The sequence below is a fragment of the Phyllobates terribilis genome, unplaced genomic scaffold, assembly GCF_046119375.1.
Source record: "Phyllobates terribilis strain yellow unplaced genomic scaffold, ASM4611937v1 Scaffold_12__6_contigs__length_324123572, whole genome shotgun sequence".
NCBI lineage: Eukaryota > Metazoa > Chordata > Amphibia > Anura > Dendrobatidae > Phyllobates > Phyllobates terribilis.
Genome location: NW_027362772.1, coordinates 137,540,394 through 137,565,470, shown reverse-complemented (window position 1 = coordinate 137,565,470; position 25,077 = coordinate 137,540,394). Strand labels below are relative to the sequence as shown.

Sequence of the window (25,077 nt, the reverse complement as noted above, 5' to 3'; positions counted from 1 at the left end):
CTCCAGATGGTGGAGACAGGCTGGGCAGCAGGTAGCCGCCAGGTACCACTCCTAAGCAGATGCCGGTACTGCAGCAGCTGACCCCACAGCAGAATGGTACTGATATGGAGATTCAGATAGGGACAATATTCAGATATTGGCCACACCGGGACCAGGGGACTTCGAGAACAGGACTGGCCGCACCAGGACAAGGAGAAAATGTTGAGGCACTGGCCGCACCGGGACCAGGGGACTTCGGAGACAGGACTGTCAGCACCAGGACCAGGGGACAATGTTCAGGCATGGGCAGCACCAGTGCAGCAGGTGAGGCTGTGTTGGAGAGCATCAGCCATGTTTCAGTGAGGCCTAGGAAGGATAGATTGTGAGCGGTATAGAAGTCGTGGATGACGTGAAACTTTTTGCAAATGGAATGGGTGTTCCAAAGCTCTCCAGAAAAGGGAGCAGCGGAGTGAGAGTCAAAGGAATGGGTTTTATGTTACAGATATTTTAGTAGTTTTTAATAGGTGGGAAGTGACAGGAAGGAGAATTAACGCATACCTCCCAACTTTGGAAGACGAGAAAGAGGGACACATAATGCGGCGAGCGTAGCGGCAAATTTTGACCACACCCCTGGCCACACCCTATCCACCCCCATTTACCATTTATTTCTCCCAGGGCCGATTCGAGGTGTTCGCGGGACCCGGGCGAAAGAGTCTCAGTGGGCCCCTTTAACACATACCACTATTCATGATGCACAGATACGGCAGAGAAGTATAGGTATAGTACAATGCCAAAGATTTCACTTACTTCTTCCATTACATGAGTGATATCTATTGTAAATTCTACAATAGCTCAGAAACCGGCGAATCCTCGCAGCGCACAGTGCAGAGCGGACAGTATAGTCCGCCATACAGTATTATGGCCAATACATAGTCCTCCATACCGAATAATGGACCCCATATAATGCTCCATACAGAATAATGGACCTCATATAATGCTCCATACAGAATAATGGACCAATATAATGCTCCATACAGAATAATGGGCCCCATATAATGCTCCATACTGAATAATGGACCCCATATATTGCTCCACACAGAATAATGGACCCCATATAATGCTCCATACAGAATATTGGACCTCATATATGGCTCCATTCAGTATGGGCTCCATATATTGCTCCATACAGTATGGGCCCCATATAATGCTCCATTTAGTATGGGCTCCATACATTGCTCCATTCAGTATGCGCCCCATATATTGCTCCATACAGTATGGGCCCCATATATTGCTCCATTTAGTATGGGCCCCATATATAGCTCCATTCAGTATGAGCCCCATATATTGCACCATTCAGTAAGGGCCTCATATATTGCTCCATTCAGTATGGTCCCCATATATAGCTCCATTCAGTATGGGCCCCATATATTGCTCCATTCAGTATGGGCCCCATATATAGCTCCATTCAGTATGGACCCCATATATTGCGCCATTCAGTAAGGACCCCATATATTGCTCCATTCAGTATGGTCCCCATAAATAGCTCCATTCAGTATGGTCCCCATATATAGCACCATTCAGTATGGGCCCCATATATTGCACCATTCAGTAAGGGCCCCATATATTGCTCCATACAGTATGGGCCCCATATATTGCTCCATTCAGTAAGGGCCCCATATATTGCTCCATACATTAAGGGCCCCATATATTGTTCCATTCAGTAAGGGCCCCATATATTGCTCCATACATTAAGGGCCCCATATATTGCTCCATTCAGTATGGGTCCCATATATAACTCCATATAGTATGGGCCCCATATATAGCCACATACAGTATGGGCCCCATACATATATATATATAAAAAAAAATCAAATACTCACCTCTCCTCGCTGGCGGCAGGTCAGGACTCCCCAGCATCTTCCCGCTCTGTGCACTGTCAGAGCAGAGGGTGCACTGTAGTGACGTCAGCGTGCCCTCTGCCCTGACACGTCACAGAGTCAGGAGATGCAGAAGACGCCAGAGCTGCGGAGGAACGGGGAGAAGTTACTATGGCAAGTGCCGGGGCCCTGAGGAAGCGGGGTGGCCCACTCGCGGGCGCTGGCACCGGGCTCTCCTGACTCACCGGGCCCATAGCGTACCGGTGCCCCCAACGGCGAGTGGGCCCCCAACTTCCTCAGGGCCCTGGAACTTGCCGGGAGAACAGCTGTGCCATGACGGGACTCAAGACTCGAGCCCTCAAATCGGGACAGTCCCGCCGAATACGGGACAGTTGGGAGCTATGTTAATGGGTGTTTTAGCTGTGGAGGTCCAGGATTGGGAGATATATTGACAGCAGTTAGGAGAAGCAGAGAGAAGGAGAGGAGGTGGGAGTAGGAGAGTGGCCGGCTTGTTTTGTGTTTTAATAGGAGGGATGTGAGGTTCAGGAGCAGGTCTGTAGATGAGGTCAGGTGGAGAGGTAAGAGGGAAGGTGGGATAATTATTTGTTTGGAGAGTGCTGTGGTTTGGGGATAGCGAAGGAGAGTAAGGTTTATTGGAGCAAAAGTTGTAAGGGCATGGGTAAGCATGGTAAAAGTGTGGGAAAATAAAGAGGTAAGACAGTTAATAGACAGTGGTAGCTCTCACCTCTGGTCACTTCTGGTATATTTCTAATGTGCACTTAAAGCGGTTGTCCATTACTAGGACAACCCCTTCTTGATCTAAATGTTTGGTCCCAATTAGTTTTTTTTTATTTTATTGGGGCCAAACATTTAGATCAAGAAGGGGGTGTCCTAGTAGTGGACAACCACTTTAAAAGCTGTACTTGACAATGCTGCAGACAGAGAGATCTTTATAAAACTTCAACTTTATTTATATTAACCATGAAAGATTTAGAGACAAGATACCTCACCTGCATAAGAGGGGATTATTTTAAAGATACCTATCACCAATCTTTTTAATTAATTAAAGGGAATCTGTCATCACGATTTAGTATGTTAAAAATAAAGGTATGGCCATAATGGCGCCTTTATATGGATTTAAGATGCCTGTAGTGAAGAAATCTGCATCCTGATTCTTGTTCAGCCCCTTTCTGATATTGTGCGTAATAATACATCCCTGTGCCCTAGCCTAGGCCTTATGGACCAGGTACGTATTGTTACGACATGGTGATCGCGCCTGCACACAGACTATGCGGGCGTAATCGCCGCTGGGTGTCAGATGATTCTGACACTGACACCTGGCACTCAGTGCCAGGAGCGTTGCCCACACCTCTCCTGGCACTTTAACCCCCTAAATGCTGCAATCGCAGTGCATGATCAAAGTAACTTGTGTCTGCAGCACTGCCAGTTGCAAGGTATAGCAGTGATCCTGCACTGCTAAGCATTATAACTGCAATCAGACTGCAGAAAGTAAAAGTCCCATAGTGGAACTAAGTAAAAAAGTTGTAAAAGTATTTTTTTAAATAAAAAAAATATATATATACAGTACAGACAAAAAGTTTGGACACACCTTCTCATTTAAAGATTTTTCTGTATTTTCATGACTATGAAAATTGTACATTCACACTGAAGGCATCAAAACTATGAATTAACACATGTGGAATTATATACTTAACAAAAAAGTGTGAAACCACTGAAAATATGTCTTATATTCTAGGTTCTTCAAAGTAGCCACCTTTTGCTTTGATGACTGCTTTGCACACTCTTGGCATTCTGTTGATGAGCTTAATTATTCAAGCAAATTTTACATTCAAAAAGTCAAATGGCGCTCCTTCCCTTCCGAACCCTGCCGTGCACCCAAACAGTGGTTTTCCCCCACATATGGGGTATCAGCTTACTCAAGAGAAATTGAACAACAAATTTTGGGGTCCATTTTTTCCTGTTACCCTTGCGAAAATAAAAAAGTTGGGGTCTAAAATAACATTTTTGTAAAAAAAGTCAAATGTTCATTGTTTTGTTCCACATTCCAAAAATTCCTGTGAAGCACCTGAAGGGTTAATAAAGTTCTTGAATGTGGTTTTGAGCACCTTGAGGGGGCAGTTTTTAGAATGGTGTCACTTTTGGGTATTTTCTGTCATAAAGACCCCTCAAAGTGACTTCAAATGTGATGTGGTCCCTAGAAAAATGGTTTTGTAAATTTTGTGGGAAAAAAAAAAAAATCACTGGTCAACTTTTAACCCTTATAGCTGCCTAATAAAAAAAAATTTTGGATCCAAAACTGTGCTGATGTAAAGTAGACATGTGGGAAATGTTATTTATTAACTCTTTTGTGTGACTTATCTCTCTGATTTAAGGGAATGAAAATTCAAATTTTGAAAATGGCAAAATTTTCAAAATTTTCGCCAAATTTGTTTTTTTTCACAAATAAACGCAAGTGATATCGAAGAAATGTTACCACTATCATGAAGTACAATATGTCACGAAAAAACAATCTCAGAATCAGTGGGATCCGTTAAAGCGTTCCAGAGTAATTACCTCATAAAGTGACAGTGGTCAGAATTGTAAAAATTGGCCCGGTCATTAATGTGCAAACCACCCTCGGGGGTGAAGGGGTTAACCTATTATGATTTTTTTTTTCATAGCAAAAAGTCGCATATTTGACTAAATGGCGCACAATTTACATCCGGCAAAAAAAGTTTCAGGCGTACAAGTCGCAAGTGATAAATTAGGTGAAAAAAATCTGGGAACCCCAAAGTCTGAACACATTGAAAATAGCCTTTAAAAGAAGAGAGTGAAAAACAGGCAAAAAAAAAGAGTAATTTCTGTCAGTAAAGCTTTCAGTTTGCCATTTAGCAGGTAGTGGAGAACCACAAGTGCCAGCATGCACTGTGGAGCAGCAGAGGAGCGCACACAATGGAGGCTGCAGCACAGCAGAACGCCTGCAGCAGATGTAGGGACAGAGGGTAATTGTACACTCCCGCACAGCAGTGGTGGCGCCGCAGCTGCTCTGCGCTGTGTGTGTGACGTGCACTTGTTGCCGCTCCCTGAGCGCTGTGGATGTGTCTTCTGGCCGCACCCGCCCAGCGCTGGCTTCTGCAGCTCATTCCCTGCTAGTCCTCGGGCGGAGAGCAGCACGTTGTCAGGAGCAGCAGGTAAGTGCTCGGGGGTCTGCAGGGCAGTGCTGGCCCAGACCTTCCCCCCCCCCCACCTCTGTGTGGCCCGGATGTTCCCAGCTGCTGAACTCTGCAGTAGGACCAACTTTCTCATAGTTTATCTTTTCTATCTCCCTCCATTCTTCCCTTTACTGCACTTTTCCGTCTTATGATGTCACCATGTTCGCCCGCAGTGATGTCACCATCCCAGCTATGGCCGTGTGACATCACGGCGGATGTCTGACTGCAAACAGAAGAAAAAAAATCAACAAAAAAATGTTTTAAATTTTTCTTGCTTTTTTTTTTTCTTTTTTGTTGAATGAGTAAAACGCACGAATAAGGTGCAAGAATTGTGCAGCGTTCCTCCTTCCAACACTGCGGTTTTCATGTCTTGTTAGTCAGCTTTTGGTCAGTGTTTTTACTATTTGGAGGAGTCTTTTTGCTGAGTTTTCATCAGTAACTCCAAGTTTTGAGCTTTGAAGAGTTTTTGTTTGGTTTCCGCTCCTAAAGTGAAGAGACTCCTCGCTTTATGCACATGGAGGGGGATCCTGATGCTCCAAACAAGGCGCTGCCCAATGACAAGGATGTGAGGATAAGGATACATCCCAAACTCTTCAAAATCCTTACAGGAAAAGGTAGAAAAAAAAAGTTTCTGCTAAAAAAAAAAAAATTCTGCGTCTCGTCATGTGAACATAGTCTAAGTGGCTTACATCTGGCTGGGGCTGTATGGCATCTTGAAGGACTCCACAGCATTGGGTACAGCGCTCGGCTGAGTCTTCTAAGACCACCCCCACCCAGTACACATTTGATGGCTGCCAGCTGAGAGGTTCCCTGGCAGATAGTCCAAGCCCCTACATGAGCGCTCTGCTTCAGTGTTCTGAGAGAGTCTCTGCCACCAGCTCATCTGTGCAATCGGACCAGCCCTATCGATCGCTTCCCCAACAGTTGCCAGTGCCCCTCACAAGAGTCTGTCGATATTAGCGGGTGCGGCCATCATTAGTCATGTATGTGGGGGCTATAGCCCGATAGACATAATGTGGAGAGGCAGACGCTGGCTAGACCATGTCCACACTCAAGCTTGCCCTTACTGGGGTAATGGGGACACCACTTCTAATGATCGTGGGGGCCCAAGGTTCAGGCATTCCTCACCTGTGGGTGGGTGATCATGTCACTTGTGAAAAAAAAAAAAAAAAAACCCTGTAATGCCACTAACTAACTTCCGTATTCCATCCTTGGCTCTCTATATATACTGCATGTGCACAGAGACGTAATACAACTGTGTGCATGATCCCTCATACACTAAACTGCCCTGATAATCTCCGGTTACAGAAGAGCCTGGATTAATGCTTTTAGTTAAACAATTTGCATAAATATGTCCAAAACCGGCCTTACAAAAAGCAATATTTGCAGTAAAAGAGCCGGCCCTGTTGCGCGCCGGCCCTGTTTTGATCTAGTGTATACTCAATGCCACAGCTCTCGCCAATTTTTTGAGTCAGTGATGTTCCATCCAAGTCAATATAAACTGATTGTGTGATTGGGCCCTGTTCACACCACAGTATTTGTCTGTGTGCTGTCCTTGGGGTCCATTCCATGGACTGAATGTCCGTGTGAAAAAATGGCAGTGTGCTTTCGTGTCTTCTGTATTTTGGGTGAAACTTGCCCCTTCAAATCTATGGGTGCGCAGGTAAAAACAAATCTGATCCATTATTGGCATAGTACACGGTATCTGGTCTTGTACATTTTATTCACTGCTGATTGTATGAATGTGGATGCCCATACAGATGAGAAATCATTTGCTTTTTCTGGATGAAAATTGGACAATGGTTCTTTACTACGACCTTTACTGGGAGAGGCAGAGCTGACACTTGTATGGCATGAGTCCATAGAAGCCATGTTGGTAAATCTGTAGTTGTAGCCACAGACTAATTGTTACTGATGGTTATTACATCGTTGGCTCAAAAGAGCAGCTTGTGACTCGGTCATGTCGTGTTACAACAGCTGGAGAACCGCAGCTGAGCAAAGTAAAGCCAAGCTACAGATGTGACGCTTAGGATATGTCCATGCATTAGCCGACTGCCCCGGGCTGTACTGAGTGGTGGTAATATCATATTATGACATGTGCTGCTCTACTATATCATAAACTCTTCATGGAAGAGCTGGATAGAGACGTTCCATCACTATGTATTCCCGGCTGCACACAGGGCTTCCTCCTCATCGCACACGTCCGCCGGGATCTGTTAGTCTTGTGTCTGGATACCATTATGACCATAAGTGGACAAGTAATGTGGTGTGTGCCTGGCAGCCGTCCATAGCTTGTCCTGTACTGGGGATGTTACAGCGTTGTGTATAACTGGTGTGCACGTTACTGCCCCGTGTAGATGGAGGTAATGCACAGTCCCTATAATGGTAGTATATCATGTGATGCGTAACTGAATATAGGGGCTGTTATATATCATGTTGGTAGCTGGGAATGTTCCCCATCTATTTTTATACTGAAAAACATATTACAGCTGAGTGAAGTAGAAGCCTTTCATCGGTGTAGTACATGGACACGCCCTACAGCTACACAGGGAAGGGGGTATGCCCACCGCATCACAGACTAGTCACTGACGCCAACCACTGTAGCTGGCTAGCTGCTATGCTTTTTTTTATTTTCCAAAGGGCTCTTTAGACTATGTTCCCATTATACGTTTTTGATGTCAGCATTTCTGCACCAATTATGTAAATTAGGTTACATGCAGATTTCTTTACATGCGTTTTTATCGTTTTTTTTTTTTTTTTGTATATCCTGCTTTAAAGGGAATCTATCACCAGGTTTTTGCTATGTAATCTGAGAGCGACATACATGTAGGAGCAGAGACCCTAATTCCAGTGATGTATCATTTACTGTGCTGTGTCTTGCTGTTTTAATACAATCAGTGTTTTATCAGCAGGAGATTATCACTACAGGACTAGGTGCCTTCTAGTCTAACCACACCCCCAGCACTGATTAATATCTGTCACTATACAATATACATAGAGGGCTGTCGTGATATACGCAGCTCAACAACTGAGCTCTGCTAGATCTGTAGCAGAGAAAACTGATTCCTACCACATCTGACATGTAGGTTTCAAACCCGCACCGCAGATCGGTTTACACGGAGTAAAAAAAAAAAAGCCTAGAGGGCAGGAGATTTCTATAAATTCCATGCACGTCGCTGGAGCTGTAAAACGCTGCGTTTTTAGCTCAACGGAAAAAGTGTCAAAAACTCATTGTGGGAACTTTAACCATTAAAGGGAACCTATCCTCATCAAAAATGCTACTGACCTGGAGATATTGGGTTAATCTGCAGGTAAACGGCGTGAAAACCCTGTGTGGCTGTCTGACTTGTGTGGAGAAAATGAAGTTTTAAGTATGGTGTAATTGCTCGCTGAAAGGGAAAAAATAAACTGCAAAGCTTCTTCTGTCCATTACAAAAGCACCATTCCGGGAAGAGCAGAAAGCGGCGGCTGTTAAGTACAATAGTAGGGGCAGGGAACCAGGATTAGTGGTACCACTCCAGCGCCGTAATAATGGACTGTACACTGATGCCATCCATGTGCTGTCCGGACTTGTATTGGTAATTTTGAGCCCCACAGATGACGGTGAGTATGAGTTCTATGTGTGAGAACCACAGATGGAACACGTACGTGAAAATGGCCTTATTTAGAGTCAGCCGCTCACTATAATAAAGCCTATGGGAAAAAATACCCTAAAAATCCTTACCTTGAGCATGCTGCATTTAGGGAAAAATTTTCCACAGACCTCAAATACCAACAGCACAACACAAACTAAGCATTGTATGTAGCGCATATATTTTACAACACGTTTTAGTAAGATCTGGTATGAAAAAACGATAAAAATATGAGAAATGTGGCTTTTTTATGAAAATGTTGTTAGTGTGAATTCAGACTTTCATATACGTATTTTTTTCACTTTTGCAAAGCTACACTGTGGCCTAGGTGTTGGCTGTCAAGTCAGTAGGAAAATATGAAACGCCCTACAGCCCGTGTGTTTTTTTTGTGGCATATTTTCATACTTTTGATACGCATGGTCTAAGGGTCCGATTCATCATTGCGTTTCCGACATGCTTAGGCGCAAATACCTCTCAATTACTGACTTTTTGATTTGTGACAAATTCATCAAATGATTTCTGCCTTTTTTTCAGGTTTCATTTTGTGGTTTAGATAGCTTCTTATTTTTACATCAGTATAGCGGTTTCAGATGTTTGGCAGATTCATTAAAAGCGACTTATTAAAAATAAAAAGTCAACATTTTGGCGCAACTCTGCCAGCAGGAGTGCAGCTTTCTTGTTAAAAAGTCACAAAACAAGTTAGGCAGAGACTATTTTGGACTTCTGTGCAAAATTCATGAATCTATTTTTATTTCACGCAAAAACTACAAGTCAAAAAAAAAAGTGACTTTATTCCTAGACCCCACTATAAGGCTTATATGCACACGACGTCTTTTTTAAGGCAAATTCCGTCCAGAATATGCCTGAAAACGAGCCCCATAAAAAGAACATGGTGCACAGCCAGGTCAAAACCACATTGTTGTGCACATGTTCCATTTTGTGTCACTTCTTTCAGGGTTTGGAAGCCATGAAAGTAACATACTCATTCCTCCGGTGACTTCTTCTCAAAAGCTGCCCGCTCTCTATACTTCAGTGTATTCTGATGACGTATATGAAGGAAACCATTGCAGGCTTCTGGTATATTTACTTAGAGTGACCATTGTTTTAAATTTTATCTTTCAAAAATCAACAGTATGCATGAAAATATGAAAATTTTAAAGTCTTAATAGAATTTTTTTCTTTTCCTTTTCCTGAACTGATGATTTATTCTCAATTCTCGGGTAAAATCTGTCTTCAGTGATTACTTTGCCATTATTGACATAGGAGGTGACAGCTCATAAAGTTCTATGGAATTTGCATTAGAATGCCTGCTCCTCCCCTGTCCATAGAATTTTAAAAGCACCAACTGTCTCCTATCTCAGTAATGTGGAAGTCTGTCTTTATTGAATACACCCCTGAAGTGAGAACAAAAGGTATTTCCAGGAGGAGGAAGTGTATTTCTCTGATAAGATAATATTACAGTTTCTTATTTTCATGTGTATTAGTGATTTATTAAATATAGAGTAACCAGTCGTTTTTATTTTGTATGTGGCTGTATGTTAACCTCATACAGCTGATTTTATAAGGTGCTGTACAGTTTCCTGTGTACTTGGCTACAACTCTGTACTAGTGATTGTGCTTGGTTGTGTCTTGGTCTGGGTATGAATGGTCCAGTGACCATATACCTATAGTGTTCATACATGGGTTAAAGTTTCCATACCAGCACCACAGTGCACATAAATAGTTCTGCTACCTCCAGGTGAATCCCTACTCCTGTGCTCATACAGCTGTGTCTACATATTACTGTCACACACGTATTATTGCCCGCACAATGTAAAGTGCTAGATTGAATTCTTTTTATCCAAGCATATGAACCAGTTTTCTCTAATATCAGCCAATGTGGTGATGAAGATCTGTAATCTGATAAATAATAAAGGTATCCAACACCGTGCTTGTGTCATAGGTGAAGCCTTTTTCCTAGAAAGCCTGGTTCACTGAAATGTTCACGACCTGTAGTATGATCTGCTGGGGTTTCCTGTTTGAGGATGGTACTGTAGGTGATGTCTAGATAAGATGTCCCAGATAAATGTTTTCTAGTATAGTAATTAGTACATCTTTGATCGGCCTGGTTTTAATATCATTCATTTGTTGCCAGCACTTGTGATTATGGTACCGCCACTCTAATGAGAACTCCACTCTAATGAGAACTCGCAGAATATTTTCTGCCTGTGATATGTGGCTTGTTGGAGAACATTTGGGCAATGCCAACAGAGCAGAACAATCTGACCTATGTGACTCCTGCCACTAACCCCGAGGAGGAATCACATGGACAGCAACAGATTTTCCTAGCAGCCTAAAATGCAGAAGTCCCATGTTCTAGAAGTTGACTTTAAACTATATTTTCTGTCACGCTGCTTGATTCTCCTACTATTACAGGGTCTTGTTTCGACAGAAGTCAGTGCCGCGACTTAAAAGATACGGGCACTTTTGAAGTGGATTTTTTTTTTTTTTTTACATATGTTACTAGCTAACTTTAAAGCTTCAGTCCTCAATCTTCATTCATTTTCAGATGCCCATGATATGCAGTTTGCAGCCTGATCAAAGTTTCAGATTTTTCTCTTGTGGAGGTGACTCTCCCAATGATATAGGCTGGATGTGAGCTTTGTGTGTATCCAAGTTGTTGCTTTCTTCACTTACGTTCATGTGTTAGCACAGCTCCGGAGCTGCACTCATTTCGTCTGTGTGTGCTTTCCTCTTTTTTCTGCCCTCCCTGAGACTGTTGATGCTTTCCACTGGAGATCTGTGTACAACCCCATCCCTGCTGCTATCTGTCAAACTGAGAGAAGGGAGGGAAAGAACAGTTAAAGGATTAAATTTTGTATTAACAGTTATAAAAATATCAGGTCCCTCCCTTTTCTGTAAAATGTTAAAGTTTCATTATGACTACTATACAAAAAACTTTGCCAGGAAAAAGAAATTTGTGCATACCCTCCAAGACAATGAGTCATCATATGTGTCATGGAAAACTAAAATTTGTTTAAGGAGTTAGATAAGTGACCTCTTTTCTGAGGGTCATGGGGATTAGGAATGTTTGTAGTATCACAGTCTAACACCAGGCGCTCCATAACTGTCTCCAGACTCTCTCCCCCCACGCCTTACCAGGAAGGGCAGGCTGCTAGGGAGACCAGGTAGTGCTTCTATATACTGGTAGGATCTTAAAGGGATATTCTGGGCTGAAAACAAGTCTGTAGTCACATCCATTTAAGCAGAAATCTTGTGTATGTGTAGATGAAGGGGCTTTACTGGGATGAAAAGTCTGCAGTCACTGACAAATCATGACCTTGTGCAGTGCACACAGCTGTGCAAGTATGAAATGGTGGGAAAAATAATCTTTTTTATTTTTCGTGATTTCTTCAGCACTGAGATACTAAAATGCATGCATAAGATGTCTGCAGAATGGATATCGGCACTTTGTTTGGATGTGTGTGAAGATTATTGTGGTTTGACATTTAAAGGGGTTGTCCGGTACTTTAAAAAAAAACCAGTGTGTTTTAATGATAAATACAACCTTCTTTCTAATTACCTTGCGTTGCTGATAGTGTCACTCACAGGCTGCACGTGGTGGCTGCTGGGTTATTGGCGGGGTTATTCTACTGCTCCACACCCAGCATCCACCGTGCGCTTTCCCAGTGAGAGGCGGAGTGCGCGGTGGATGCCGGGTGTGACATATGGGGGGAGGGGGGGTGGTTACTCACATAGTGATGAGGTTGCAGAAAGTGGTGGAGCCTCCTTCATTATACTGCAAAGCTCATATTGTGAAGCTGCAGTGCTGGTAACTAAGAGAAGCAAAGTACTGCAGGATGGTCTGAAAGGAGTGATGTACTGCAGGATGAGGCTTTATACATGGGCTGAGAGGAGAAATTTTTCACAAAGGTGTTAAAGAGATCTACTTCAAGATGGGACTGTGTTCGGGGGCTGACAGATATATTGCAGGAGGGGCTGAAAGGAATGATGTACTGCAGGATGAGGCTGTACACAGGGGATGAGAGGAGCGATGTACTGCAGGATGAGGCTGTACACAGGGGATGAGAGGAGCGATGTACTGCAGGATGAGGCTGTACACAGGGGATGAGAGATATACAGCCTCATCCTGCAGTACATCGCTCCTCTCATTCCCTGTGTATAGCCTCATCCTGCAGTACACAGGGGATGAGAGGAGAGATGTACTACAGGAGGGGGTTCTGTACACAGTGGGCTGAAAGTAGGATGCACAGCAGGGTGGGGTCTTTGTATACAGAGGCTGAGATCAGTTAAAGGTGTTGTGCGCTGCGGGGATTTGCCTGTTTCTGAGCTGGGACCAGAGAATATATATGCGTTATACATACCTCTGACCAGTGGGAGCGGCCTCTCTCCATACACTTGTAAACAGCGAGGCCATGCCCCATCTAGTGATGTGAATGACGAGAGGCCACGGCCTCGCTCTATACAAGTGTATGGAAAGAGGACACTGCCTTGCTCTATACAAGTGTATGGAGAGATGCCGCTCCCACTGGTCGGGCTCTGGCCAGGAGTATATAACGCATACATACCCCGGGTCCCAGCCCAGGTAGAGGCTGATAGAGATGGGGGGGGGGGGAACCCAGAAAGGAATGAAAAAGAAACTTCATGTGGAGCTTAGTCTGTACATTAACATTAGTATGCTTTTACTGTGATTTGTGAAAAATGATGCGATTCTGGGATTAACACTGACGTGTATAATGTCTTGGCATGGTCACTTATTGCTTCTAATGTGAATATACATGTAGATGTTTGTGTTTACATTGGTTGGGCCTGACTGATGGGAGAGGGGGCAGTCACCAGTCCTGCACAATGGTATTTTAGGCTGCGTTCACACATTGCGTATTTTCCTGCTTTTTTTACCTGCGTTTTTTTAAGCAGGTAAAAAAAGCACCTCCATTCACACACTGCGTAAAAAAGCGCAGCAAAAAACGCAGTGTGAAAATGAAGGGTGACATGTGTCGTGTGTGTGTCCCTAGCAGTGTATGTTCAGACTATGGATACTCACCTGCCCGATGGATGAGAGATGCGTCTGCTCCGTCCCGCGCTTGCAGCATCTGCCGTGAAGCGATCAGCTGACTGTCACGTGACCGCCTTGTAATCAGCTGACCGGCCGGTTAGCTAACAGCTGATCGGCTCACCGGCAGATGCTGGAAGCGCGGGATTGGAGCGGACTGAACGCCTCTCCCCTGACATCGGGTAGGTGAGTATCCATCCTGCGCCTCCGTAAAAAAAGCGATGGAATTAAGCAGTGTGTGAACACTGCTGCGTAATTCCATAGCTTATAATGGGCACAATAGAGAGAGAGCGCAGGACGCAGCTGCGTAAAGAATTGACATGCCAATTCTTTACGCAGCTGCGCTTTCACGCTGTGTAAAATTACAGTGTCTGAACGGCAAAGTGAATTTCCCATTCACTTTGCTGGCAGACACAAGGCACATTGCGTATTTTCGCGTGCGCTTTTTCAAAATACGCAATGTGCGAACGCAGCCTAACTGTCTGCCCCTGAACAAGTAAGAATTGTCCAAAGTGGGGATTTCCTTTTGGCTGTGTTCACTTTCAGCGGTCATGATGTGGCTGTCCTGTCAATATAGCAGCTGTTTCCCTGCAAGATAAAGTGATTGTGCAGAAGAATAGAGGAAAGGCTGCTGCACTTTTCAGCTACAGTGTGACTGCTACGTGTGAACACAGCCTTAAAGTGTTACCCAGCGGTGCTGTTGCAGGCTAGATTCAATCTACAGTAATGAGCTAGCAGATCCGGGCGTGCATGTGTTGAGCTTGGCTCGTTTCTCTTCCCCTGGCATCAGGACAAGCGGAAAATAGAGGGAGAATACGTCTAGTCACAAAGTTTGTTGCTTTGCCAAGAAATAAGTTATTCCTGTGCTTATTGCAGCTTAGAGCTAGGTGGGACCGGGGCTTGGTCCATTATGTACAAGGGGCTGCGGGACAGTGAGTGCACTACAGGTCCCAGCAGTCTGTCAGCATGTCTAATGTCACAGAGCAGCTCATCGTTCCTATACACCGTGCACATGCAGATTTCAGACTGGTAGCGGGAAGCGCCCCACCTTTATTTGGCTTCTCTTGTTAATGCCTCAGTTGTACTTTTATTACAGATTACCTCATACTATAAAGTACAGCAGGAAGCGTCTGTGACTCATGCACCCGAGCTGCTGAAATATCTTCCTTCTTACCTTAAAGTGGAACTGTACTTTCAACAAACGTTGCATAAATCCTTGGTACTGTTGATTATCTGAGACTTTGTAATAGATCTTATCAGAGAAATCGGCTTCCTTCCCCACTGACTCGGATGAAGACAGCTCAGCTCTGCTGTATAATGTCCTCCATGTCACTGCTTGTCTCTGTGAGCTAAAGGGTGAATGACGAGCAGGCGTTCCCCTCTGTGCCGTAATGTCTAGGGGAGAAATCACCACAGCTCATCCCATCTCCTCTTCCCTCAGAAAACTGAGAATGCAGGATAGAAGTCACACTATGGGCAGAAATGGTGTTATTCCAAAAGTGCACATATCGGACCCATTATTTGGAAAAGTTATCTGGAAGCACAACTACCCTTCAAAAATCAGGAGAGGCAGCATAAAATGAAAGCTCCGATTCCAAAAACGCAGATGAGCTTTGTTTCAGGGCCGGACTGGCCATCTGGCGTTTCTGGCAAATGCCAGAAGGGCTGGTCCTTGTAGTGGGCTGCTTGATCACCTCCACAGTGTGATACTGTTTTGTGACATGTTTTTACCTCCAGAAAAATGGAGAAGTTATTGTGAATTGTGTATAAAGAACTTGTAAGGCAAATTCTGCTCCTAAATAGCAGCATAGACCGGCCAAGGTCCGTGTTGGGGGCTGCGTACATCCGTGCACTATGAAACTACTATAAAGGTTCATAAGTGCTTTACCATGTTTGTTTCTATGCTTATTTAGGCCTCCTCCAGATGTCGGAGTCATGTTCGAGTGCTATCCGTGTTTTTTAATGGATAGAGCATGTGCCTATTATAGCCTATGGGGCTGCTCACATGTCAGTTTTTCTTTCTTTTCTTTTTTTTTTGCTGATCAGGAATATACCGCACACACGCGGCAGTCTAATGTGATGTTTAGCTGCAGGGAGAAAATTGAAGTTACACCCTCCCTGCAGCCACTCACTTCCTATCATCTGGTTGGTTGCAGTGAGCAGTCACTTCTGAACAGAGTGCTGTAATCGCGCTCCATGAGTGACCTGCTCAGCACAATCACACGATGCAGGCACCATCCAGATGACTCAAGGCAGTAGCTACAGGGAGGATATAACTTCATTTTCTCCCTGCAGCTGAACATCATGTTAGACAGCTTTGGGGAGAGGTGTTTCTACATACTCTGCAGCGGTAGAATGGTAGAACTGGTCATGCAGGGTGTGTATAAGCCCTTCACCTAGCTGGTTTCTCTGCAGCACTGGCCATATCCACCACAGCCATGCTCCCTGCATTGACACCTCTTCCACCTTTCTCTTGGTTCTGTGGTGTTAGAAATAGAGGCAAATAGTCCTCTTCCTCTCTGAAGAGACAAGTCCCACCTACAGGAAGTAACAATCCTAAAAGTCAATAGTGACCCTTTAACGAGCCTTATCACATGACTTAAGATATAAGCCAGGACCAGAAACTCAATTTGCAGACACTGTGTTTCGGGGTTCTGCCCCTCGTCAGTGCAAAGTGTGAGATCTGGTTTGGCTGGATGAGAGGCGTTAGACCGGTATCTAAGGGGTAACATTTCTCCTTGTGGAGAGTGACGTGTTAAGCATGTCAGGTGAGGAGACTTTTAAAGCCGCAATGCTCCTCTGGGAAATAGGCAAATTGTCTTTTAATTACAAACTGGGACATGCTCTCCTTCCGTCTCCCCCATTGCCTCCCTGAAGGTCTGCCTTGGCTCTGAAAGAGTTGTCCAGTGTGTCCGACTTTGGATGCATGTCAGTGACTGAAGGATAGTATGCCTCCCTTTTTGTTTCTTTGAAAATATCCTTGATTTTTAAAGAAAAAAAAAAAAAAAAAGTTTGGTATCGGACAACATTTTTATGGGGTTGAACGATAACAGAAAAAGTTGTGTGGTCATTGAAGCTGCTGTAATGATCTAACATAGGATTCAGTGGCGGGGTACTGCCTCCCCAGTGTGCCAGTGAAGTGTATGAAGAAGAGGGGTGTCTGTCGATCTCGGCTCATTAATCCAGCCCCTTCTCTCTGTCTAAACCGTGAATTAGAAGGAGGCTGGCTTAGCTAACAAGCTGTGCCCAACAGACAGTCCCTTCGAGGGCGCACTGTTCTGACTGGTTGCAATGGCAGCTGTTCAGTACTCCTCTAGTCTTCATACATTAGTGAAGACTGAAGAAAGGAGCAGTTGACGAGAAGGGGCTAATGGTATCACCTATGACCTCTAGGGCTGGCTCACACTAGCGTATAGTATCCGATGAGTCCTCATGCGAGAGAATAAGATGCTATATGTCAATGACCCTCGGTTCAAACTCTGCTGCGAGCGTGAGCCGAGTGTCATCTTACTGTGATCAGATTCTCTCGCATGCTATAATCAGATCACAGGTGTGGAGAAGATGGGGAAATTGGACTGCACTCAGATGACATCCGAGTGCAGTCCGATGTTTTGCACGCGCCCATTGACTTGTATGGGTGCACGCCGTCCGATGTATGCTGCCAATAGCAACATGCAGCGATTTTATTATTTTTTCTTCTCATGCTGACTCTGCAAGAGAAAAACACCAGTCCGGCACTGCTCCATAGTATAACATTGGAGTGCTATACAATGAGACATCAGATAGCACTCATCCGAGTTATACGCTGGCTACTCGCCAGTGTGAGCGAGCCCTAAATGTCTTCGCAGGAAGCCAGACATAATGTAAAACACGTCTGCCAGCCTGGCTATTTGTGTTTTGCATTCTTGGAGGCTAATTGACTTGTTGGAGGCGTTTCCTGCTTGTACTTTTTTTTTGCTCCCAAGACAATCTCCTCTTTTCCCATAGTTATATAGAGGTCATTGTGACAATCTGTGTGCAAGGAATCCTTTACTAATGGAGGTGAAGTGATCACAGGGAGACGTCCGCCCTCCCGGAGGCCTGGCAGCGCGCCACCATTACTATGTACGGCCTGCTGATACCTTCACATGTCACTGATATGCTGGACTTCCTTCCTGATCACATATTTGGTAGCCGGAGCATGCTTCACATTCTCTATCAGTCTGAATGTCCTTTTAGCGTTCTCACTATTAGGCTGGTTCTTAGTGCTACGGTCTTGTCAATTTTAGATGCTGAATTTCAAAAATTGTTGGCTTTTTGACTATTCATGTGGTGTTCTCCTGTCACCATTGTAACCAGTCATTGGGGCGGTGCCAGGGCAGAAAACAGTCAGCGCTGACAACATTGAGCACACCCGCCATTGCCTGACTAATATCCTGCTCTGCAGCGTGGGCAAAGCGTGCAACATGCTCACACCTCCACAATGACTGAAGGCCAGCAGCTGCAGGGAGAATATCTTTTTATTTTTTTTCCCTGTACCCGCACTTCCAGTAGACAGCCAAGCATGTTCAAAACTGTATTTTCCTGCCGACTACCACTACGGCTGCATATGAATATATATATATATTTTTTTTTTTTTGCGGACTGGTTCCCTTTTTAAGAGTATGCATTTACAAAGAAGAGCTTACTATACAGCTAATGAAAACCTATGCTAACATACAGGGAAATGGTGCACTGTGGGCCACTTAATAGCAAGATTAGGACCCTGATATGTGGACAGAGGGAATGTTTTTAATATTCCAACAGACAACCTTTTGTATAAAGCCAGTAGTCTGTAAATATTATATACAGATTCATGCACTAACGCTATAGCAATTGTTACACATGGGATCTCGAACCTCGTGCGTGACTCGCGTAACGTTTTAAAAACATATAGACCTCATGAAGAATCCTAGAAACATTGATCAGTGTCGGTGTTTCTAGGATTCTTCATGGTGCCTACTTGGTTTTTAAAATGTTAAATGATGGAAGAATAAAGTATGGACTTTTTAGAAATAATGTTTTTCTTTTTCGCTGGAGGATTTTTTTTTTTTCTTTACTGCTTATACAGATAATGGGGGCACTGTGTGTTATTAATATGGGTTTCACACTACTGTTCAATCCCCTGATGATGCCGCATCTGCGGTAAAACATATTGGGGGGACATTGTAACCCCAATGTCCTATTCAGCCTGATGCGACACCCCAGGGTGCCATAATCTGATAATTTAAGTGGTTGCTTGAATACTTACCTCATTATAGGCAGATCATTGACTTAATATTACTCTTACCCCCATTTAAATTGTAATGCTAGTTCTTAAAAGCTACATTTTATGGCCGGTCAGGAATTATTTCATGGGGTTCTCCCCTTTCATTCCTTAATGCCAATTTATCCCTCCCCAGGTCATTTGTTCACCATCGTTTTTTCCAACTTAATGTATAGGCTGCATCAAAATAGTCCTGCCCTCTCCTTCTAGTCCTGCCCTTGCCTTCCCTACAGTTGGTTTTCTAATACTATAAATTGGCAGACTTCAACTTAATGTGGACCCGTTACTTGCCATAGATAAGTACATTTTTTATCTTAGCCAAGTGGGTGTTTTCTGTGGACATCTTCATCTAGTTCACACCCACTTGGCTAACAGTAGATTAACATACAAGAAATAGGGGGCCATATCTCCAGAATGGAGAAGTGCAGTAACAAAAGAAAAATGACCCCAGACTCAGGACAGCAGTGACATTTACACCAGGTAGAATATAATATTAGTGACAAGTGACTGGTCCTCATTAAAATTGCTGGAAGCCTCCAGCTCCCAATATGGTTCTGTTGTATGATGGTCATATCTTAAAGTCGTGAAAACGTCATACTTTACTTGTTCAGGGATCGTACAACTTTTTGATTGTTGAGAGAGTTTAGTAATGAGAATAAACTGTTATAAAATTTGTGATTGATAATGTAATTGTATTTTCTTTTGGCAGGTACATCAACCATGCCAGTCCAGAAGAGGACCGTGGTGGTGGGCAATACCCACATCCTAAAGTCTCCTGTCGGCATTGTGCGGATTCTTGCAGCCATCTTCGCTTGCATCACCTTCAGCTTGGTCGCCCACAGTGGAAGATGGAGCGGGCGAGTCGGAGATCTGTGCATGTTTTCCTGGTGCTTTTGCTTTGTCGTCACTATAGTCATCCTCGTCGTGGAGTTTGCCGGAGTGCAGAACCGGATGCCAGTGTCCTGGAAGAACTTTCCAATCACTTTTGCAATGTTTGCCGTCCTGATGTGTCTTTCTGCCTCCATCATTTATCCACTGTACTTCTTGGAAGACAAAAGCAATGGCAGTAGTAAGCGTACCTATGAGATCGTGGCCACAGTGTTCTCGTGCCTTACCACCTTGGCCTATATCATCGAAGTGTCCTTAACCAGAGCTCAGCCAGGAGAAGTTACCGGATACATGGCCACTGTGCCTGGACTCCTGAAAGTCATAGAAAGCTACATTGCCTGTGTCATTTTTGTCTTTATTTCAGATCCACCTCTGTATGACACCCATGATGCACTGAAATGGTGTTTGTCCGTATACTGTATCTGCTTCATCCTTTCTATCCTGGTTATTATTTTGTGCGTCGGAGAGTGCACCAGCTGGTTGCCCTGTGCTTTTGAGAAGTTCCTCAGTGCCTACGCCCTCCTTGCCGTCCTCTTCTATGCGTCTGCCTTGATCATCTGGCCTATCTTTAAGTTTGATTCCAAACATGGTGGTTCCCCCCGAAGGCCTGATGGCTGCAGGAACACTCTGGGAAATTTTGGCCTGTGTAATTATGATAAAGCAGTAGCCATTGCTATTCTGACCGCCGTCAATCTTTTAGCTTATATCGGTGATCTTGTGCATTCTGCAAGACTTATTTTCATCACTGTTTATTAGCTACGTGCTGTAATTAGTCCACCGAAGAACTATTTTAATCCAAAGGTCAGCTTCATCCCTTCACTATATCACAATATATATATATATATCTCGATATGAAGGTTTCATGTTTGTGTTTTTTTATTTTTAAATGAATTTATATTGTGGTAGTGTTACCTAGTTTCAGGCGGACGTCATCCTGGTTATCCACGCTGCATTTTTTTCACACAAGCTCCAATGTACTGCACTCTTATTTTTTTTTTGCCCTTCGTGGTTGACTTGGTTCCAGTTTAATGTACACCATTGTTAGTAAGAAACCTCTTAGACACTGCCTTTTTATTTTTAAGAATTTTGGTATGAAAAAATAGAACACATTTCATTGCATACATGTAAGTCAGCATATATAGTAGTTTGTGTTTAATACCATTGTGTGTTGCCATTAAAAAGATTTTGTTATATTTTAAATGTTATAGAGTAGGTAATGTAAAAAAGGAAGAAAAATAACTCTTACGCCTTCGATTCTCCCATTCCAGCTCTGGCATCTGGAAGTGGTGATGTGCGATCGATCAGTCTTGTGCAACGAGTCAGTCCTCCGCACTGGCTTATGACAGTAATGACCAGCCATCGGCTGCAGCGGTGATCAGACTAATGAATGAGACCATTGGAGAGAGGGATTAATGGAAAATATGTTTTGAAAGGACAAAAATAAAAACCTGTCAAATATGTAAATGGGAACTTTAAATGCGACTGAAAACTGATATTAATATGGGAGAAGTATGTCTGTAGCCCAAGTGGACCTAGGGCCATGTAATCCATAATCGTGAGGGGGTCTTCTTATACTCTGTGCCGTGGGTCATAACTCTCTCAATGCCCGTGTGCACTGGTGTCGTCATCACCCAGGGTAAAATTGTTTTATACCTTCTTGTATTTCATGTGGGATTCTCATGTCTTGACCAAAGGAAATGGAGTTTTAGAAGCTTCTCATTACAATTTGAGATGGATCTGGTTTTGGGAAGAAACGGATGAATGATACATATATAAATATGTCACTGAAGATAATTATTATAGAGGATTGTTAGGTTTAGTAAGACATTTCACTGAAATATTAGAACGAGTTCCTACTTTTTCACAGACAAAATGATTTTAGTTTTTGAGACTGATAATTTTTTCTATGTATTCACGAAGCTCCCTGGGTATAAGTATCTGACTTGTATCATAGTAATGTACATAAGAGTTTGTCTTGTGTTCAGAGTCGATTCTAGACCTAAAATTACGATCCGTTGTTCTATATATCAGCAACGGCCTCGTCAGGGTGGCAATGAGGCGCCTTCTTCATGTCCCTCTTCAGGATTGAGAAATCATTGAGCGGAGGCTCCTGACATCTTATGAAGTGGAGCACTGTGACATTCACTAGTCCTTCAGTGTTGGTCGGGCATTGTAAGCTTGCGATCAACCAGTCACACTGTTAGGCCTCCATCAGACGTCTGTCTTTCCATGTTCGGAGTATCAAAATAGAGAAAAATCCTACATGGCAACTTTGAACTACAGGCTTTTTACATTCTCAAGAGTTCTTCAGCTCAATGTAATTTTAGAAAATGTCTGATTAATAAAGCAGGCGGAGAAAAAAAAATCTAATGGCCGGACTGCTGCCAAAAAGTTACTGCCATTAGTATGGGATGTTCAGGCTGCTCATCCTTAGACTGGTTACTATCTCAAATTATTCCGTCCAAAATGACATTTGATTGTAGAAAAGTGAAGTCTTGACAATACTCAATTATTTTGCCTTATTAATCAGATATTTTGTGGAACTATGAAGCCTCAAACGCTCATAATTCCACCTCAATGATACCTGGGTAGTATTTAATCTATTATGTGGTGTTAATTTTTTAATCCTGGTTTGATATGGCGTTGGTTTGAAATATCAGTCGGTATCTGCTCTTTATGTAAAACGTTTACCACCAAATATTTTTCATTAAGTGCCATTTTTAACTTTGTATCTCAGGCAAAAGAAATGTCCATTTATTTTCACTTATAGCCTTATAGACTTGATAGAATGACTATTTTGGGCTTCATCAAACTTGTAGCGGCAAAATTAACTATGCTTGAAAAAATACACTATGTGCAAGAATATATTTTCGTATCCATAGCATGCTCTGAGCTTTTTTGTTTTTGTACCAAGTGCCTCCTTCCGGTCAGTATTGTATACAACTATATAAACTTTTAAAGCTTTATATTCATTTTTGTATGATTTTTATTTTTTGGATTTTTTTTTTAAGTTGAACAAATCTTGTGCCTTTTTATTGTAATAAATACATTGATGTACAACATTTGCACGCTGTGTGTTTGTACAATTTGTGGGAAGAAGCAGCTGCAGCACTAATGGACGATTAGAAGAATTGTTAAACACTGCAGTTGTCTTCCCCGTAAAAATATCCATCCAGGATATTGCAGCCTGTGGTTCGTTAAGTGGCCACATAATGTATGAAAGTTATTTTCCTGGCAAAAAAAATACCAGTCCAAACACCTCAGACGTAGTATTGAGAAGGGACAAGAACCCAACATTGAGCAGACTTTGGCTAAATGTCTGCCTAAATGTAGTTCCGGGTAAAAGGGATTGAATCGTTCATACAATACAGATTTTAAAGCCCCCTACCTTCCATACACATTAGACTGTCAGCCAAACCCGCCAATAACTATTGATTCACCAGCAGTCTATGGGAGCGCCAGATAAATTGACTGTCAATACAGTTAAGGACCTGGCAAGGAAAAAGAGAGGATCCGCCCCCAAGGACAGGAAACCTACAGCTTTAAAAGGCAGAGCCTCTCTTCCCGCTTCAGTGGTTTCCTGTCGTTGTGTGAGAGGTGCAGGGTGGTAGTAGTGGCGAGGGACTGTTGTGTCCCTACACCCTGGCTCCCTAACAGACAAATGTCCCAATTCTTTTGTGCTGCTCGTGTGGTGCAGAACACTCACGTTTTGGTCGCAGATCTCTGCTGTCTTCGGTTTTTCCACATTAGGAGCTGCCACACACACAATAGGGAACTTCCACTCCCTTTTATAAAAAATAACTTTACAGTCCAACTTCAACATGAGGGAACATGCAGTATTGGTACATCCTTTTCCAGGTTCACAGTTCATTGCACAGCATATTTTAATATTCATCGTCCATTTGTCCTGAGCGGTCCCTTCCATAGTCAACCTCTTTTGGCCTCTGAGACTGTTTTAAGAGTCCCGTTTCATTTCCTCTGTACTATTTCCCTGTCCGACTTCCCCCTTCTGGGAAGATTTTGAGATAAGCTACTCTGCTGACTCCTCCTGTGGACCGTAGGCCCCAAACGTTAAGGGAAAGTCGTTTTAGAGTTCCTGACTAACGTTCCTCTACTGTTGGTCGGACCGGGTTTCTGTGCCCCCTGGACCTCCAAATGCTGCTGTCACATCTCTCCCTCAGACTCTAACAGGAAAAAATTGTTGCTCTGCCCTGACCCAAACTCCTCCCCCTTTTGATTGGGCTAGACTTCCCCGTTACTACCCTAGCTCCTCTTAAACTGGAGCTATTGCTAAACATTGTTTCAGTCCTAAACTATTGTGCCCACCACTTCACTGTACCCACTTCCTGATCTAATACTCTATCTATATCTAACCTATACTGACCCTATAACTAACACATCAGACATTAGGTCACATACATACTCATATATAAACACAGGGTACAGCAATATGTGCACAAAGAGGGAAGAGGTGCATGACCGTCCCTGTCACCCTCTTACACTTGGAGGGAGACCTACAACCCTGGAGATGCCAGGGATTCCGGACTCACTTTGCTTCTAGTTGGGGTGGGAGGAGGGGGGAAATGAGAGAACGCCGCTATTTAATGGGGGATCTAATAGTATTCTCCCTATTGCGGCAGATAGGATTTTCTCCTCTCACCTGTCAGCTGAAGCTTGCAATCACAGGAGTTCCTGGCAAATCGTACGAGGGTGTGGGGAATGGAGGTCCAGTCTAGGACTCTCGCCCAGGGCCCCTGATGCTTTGTTTCACAGGAGCATGCCGTATTCCAGGCTTGAATAAAGCCGCCGTAGGTCGCGCTCACCTGCGTTCTTGGAGACGGTGGCTGATGTCACTTCTGGGGGCATGGCTAAGGGGCGCAGCCACCACAGATGCGGGAAAATTGAAAATGGCTCCTGTTAGTGACACGCCCCTGGGCCTGTGTCGCGCTGCGTTGCGCACGCGGGAGCTTACCCGGAGCCGGATCTCTTGAGGGTTGTAGTCTCGTGGCGGTGACCCGGTCCGTGCCCAGGGAGTCAAACTGAGCGGCGAGGTAACAGCGGTAGATGCAGGACGACTACGCCACCCGTTGAATGCAGCTATGGAGCTGCCGCTGCAGGACAGTCCGCTGAGGCCGGTGGATGGATGGTGCAG

General features: G+C 43.8%; 1 protein-coding gene across 1 annotated transcript; it reads left to right on the top strand.

Annotated features, from left to right (window-relative positions):
• The first annotated feature begins 4,917 nt into the window (after nucleotides 1-4,917).
• MYADM (myeloid associated differentiation marker) lies at nucleotides 4,918-22,987 on the top strand. The gene is made up of 2 exons (XM_073656301.1): nucleotides 4,918-5,047; nucleotides 19,747-22,987. The coding sequence occupies exon 2, from the start codon at nucleotides 19,758-19,760 to the stop codon at nucleotides 20,679-20,681; it is 924 nt and encodes a 307-aa protein (XP_073512402.1). The 5' UTR covers nucleotides 4,918-5,047; nucleotides 19,747-19,757; the 3' UTR covers nucleotides 20,682-22,987.
• The last annotated feature ends 2,090 nt before the right edge of the window (nucleotides 22,988-25,077 follow it).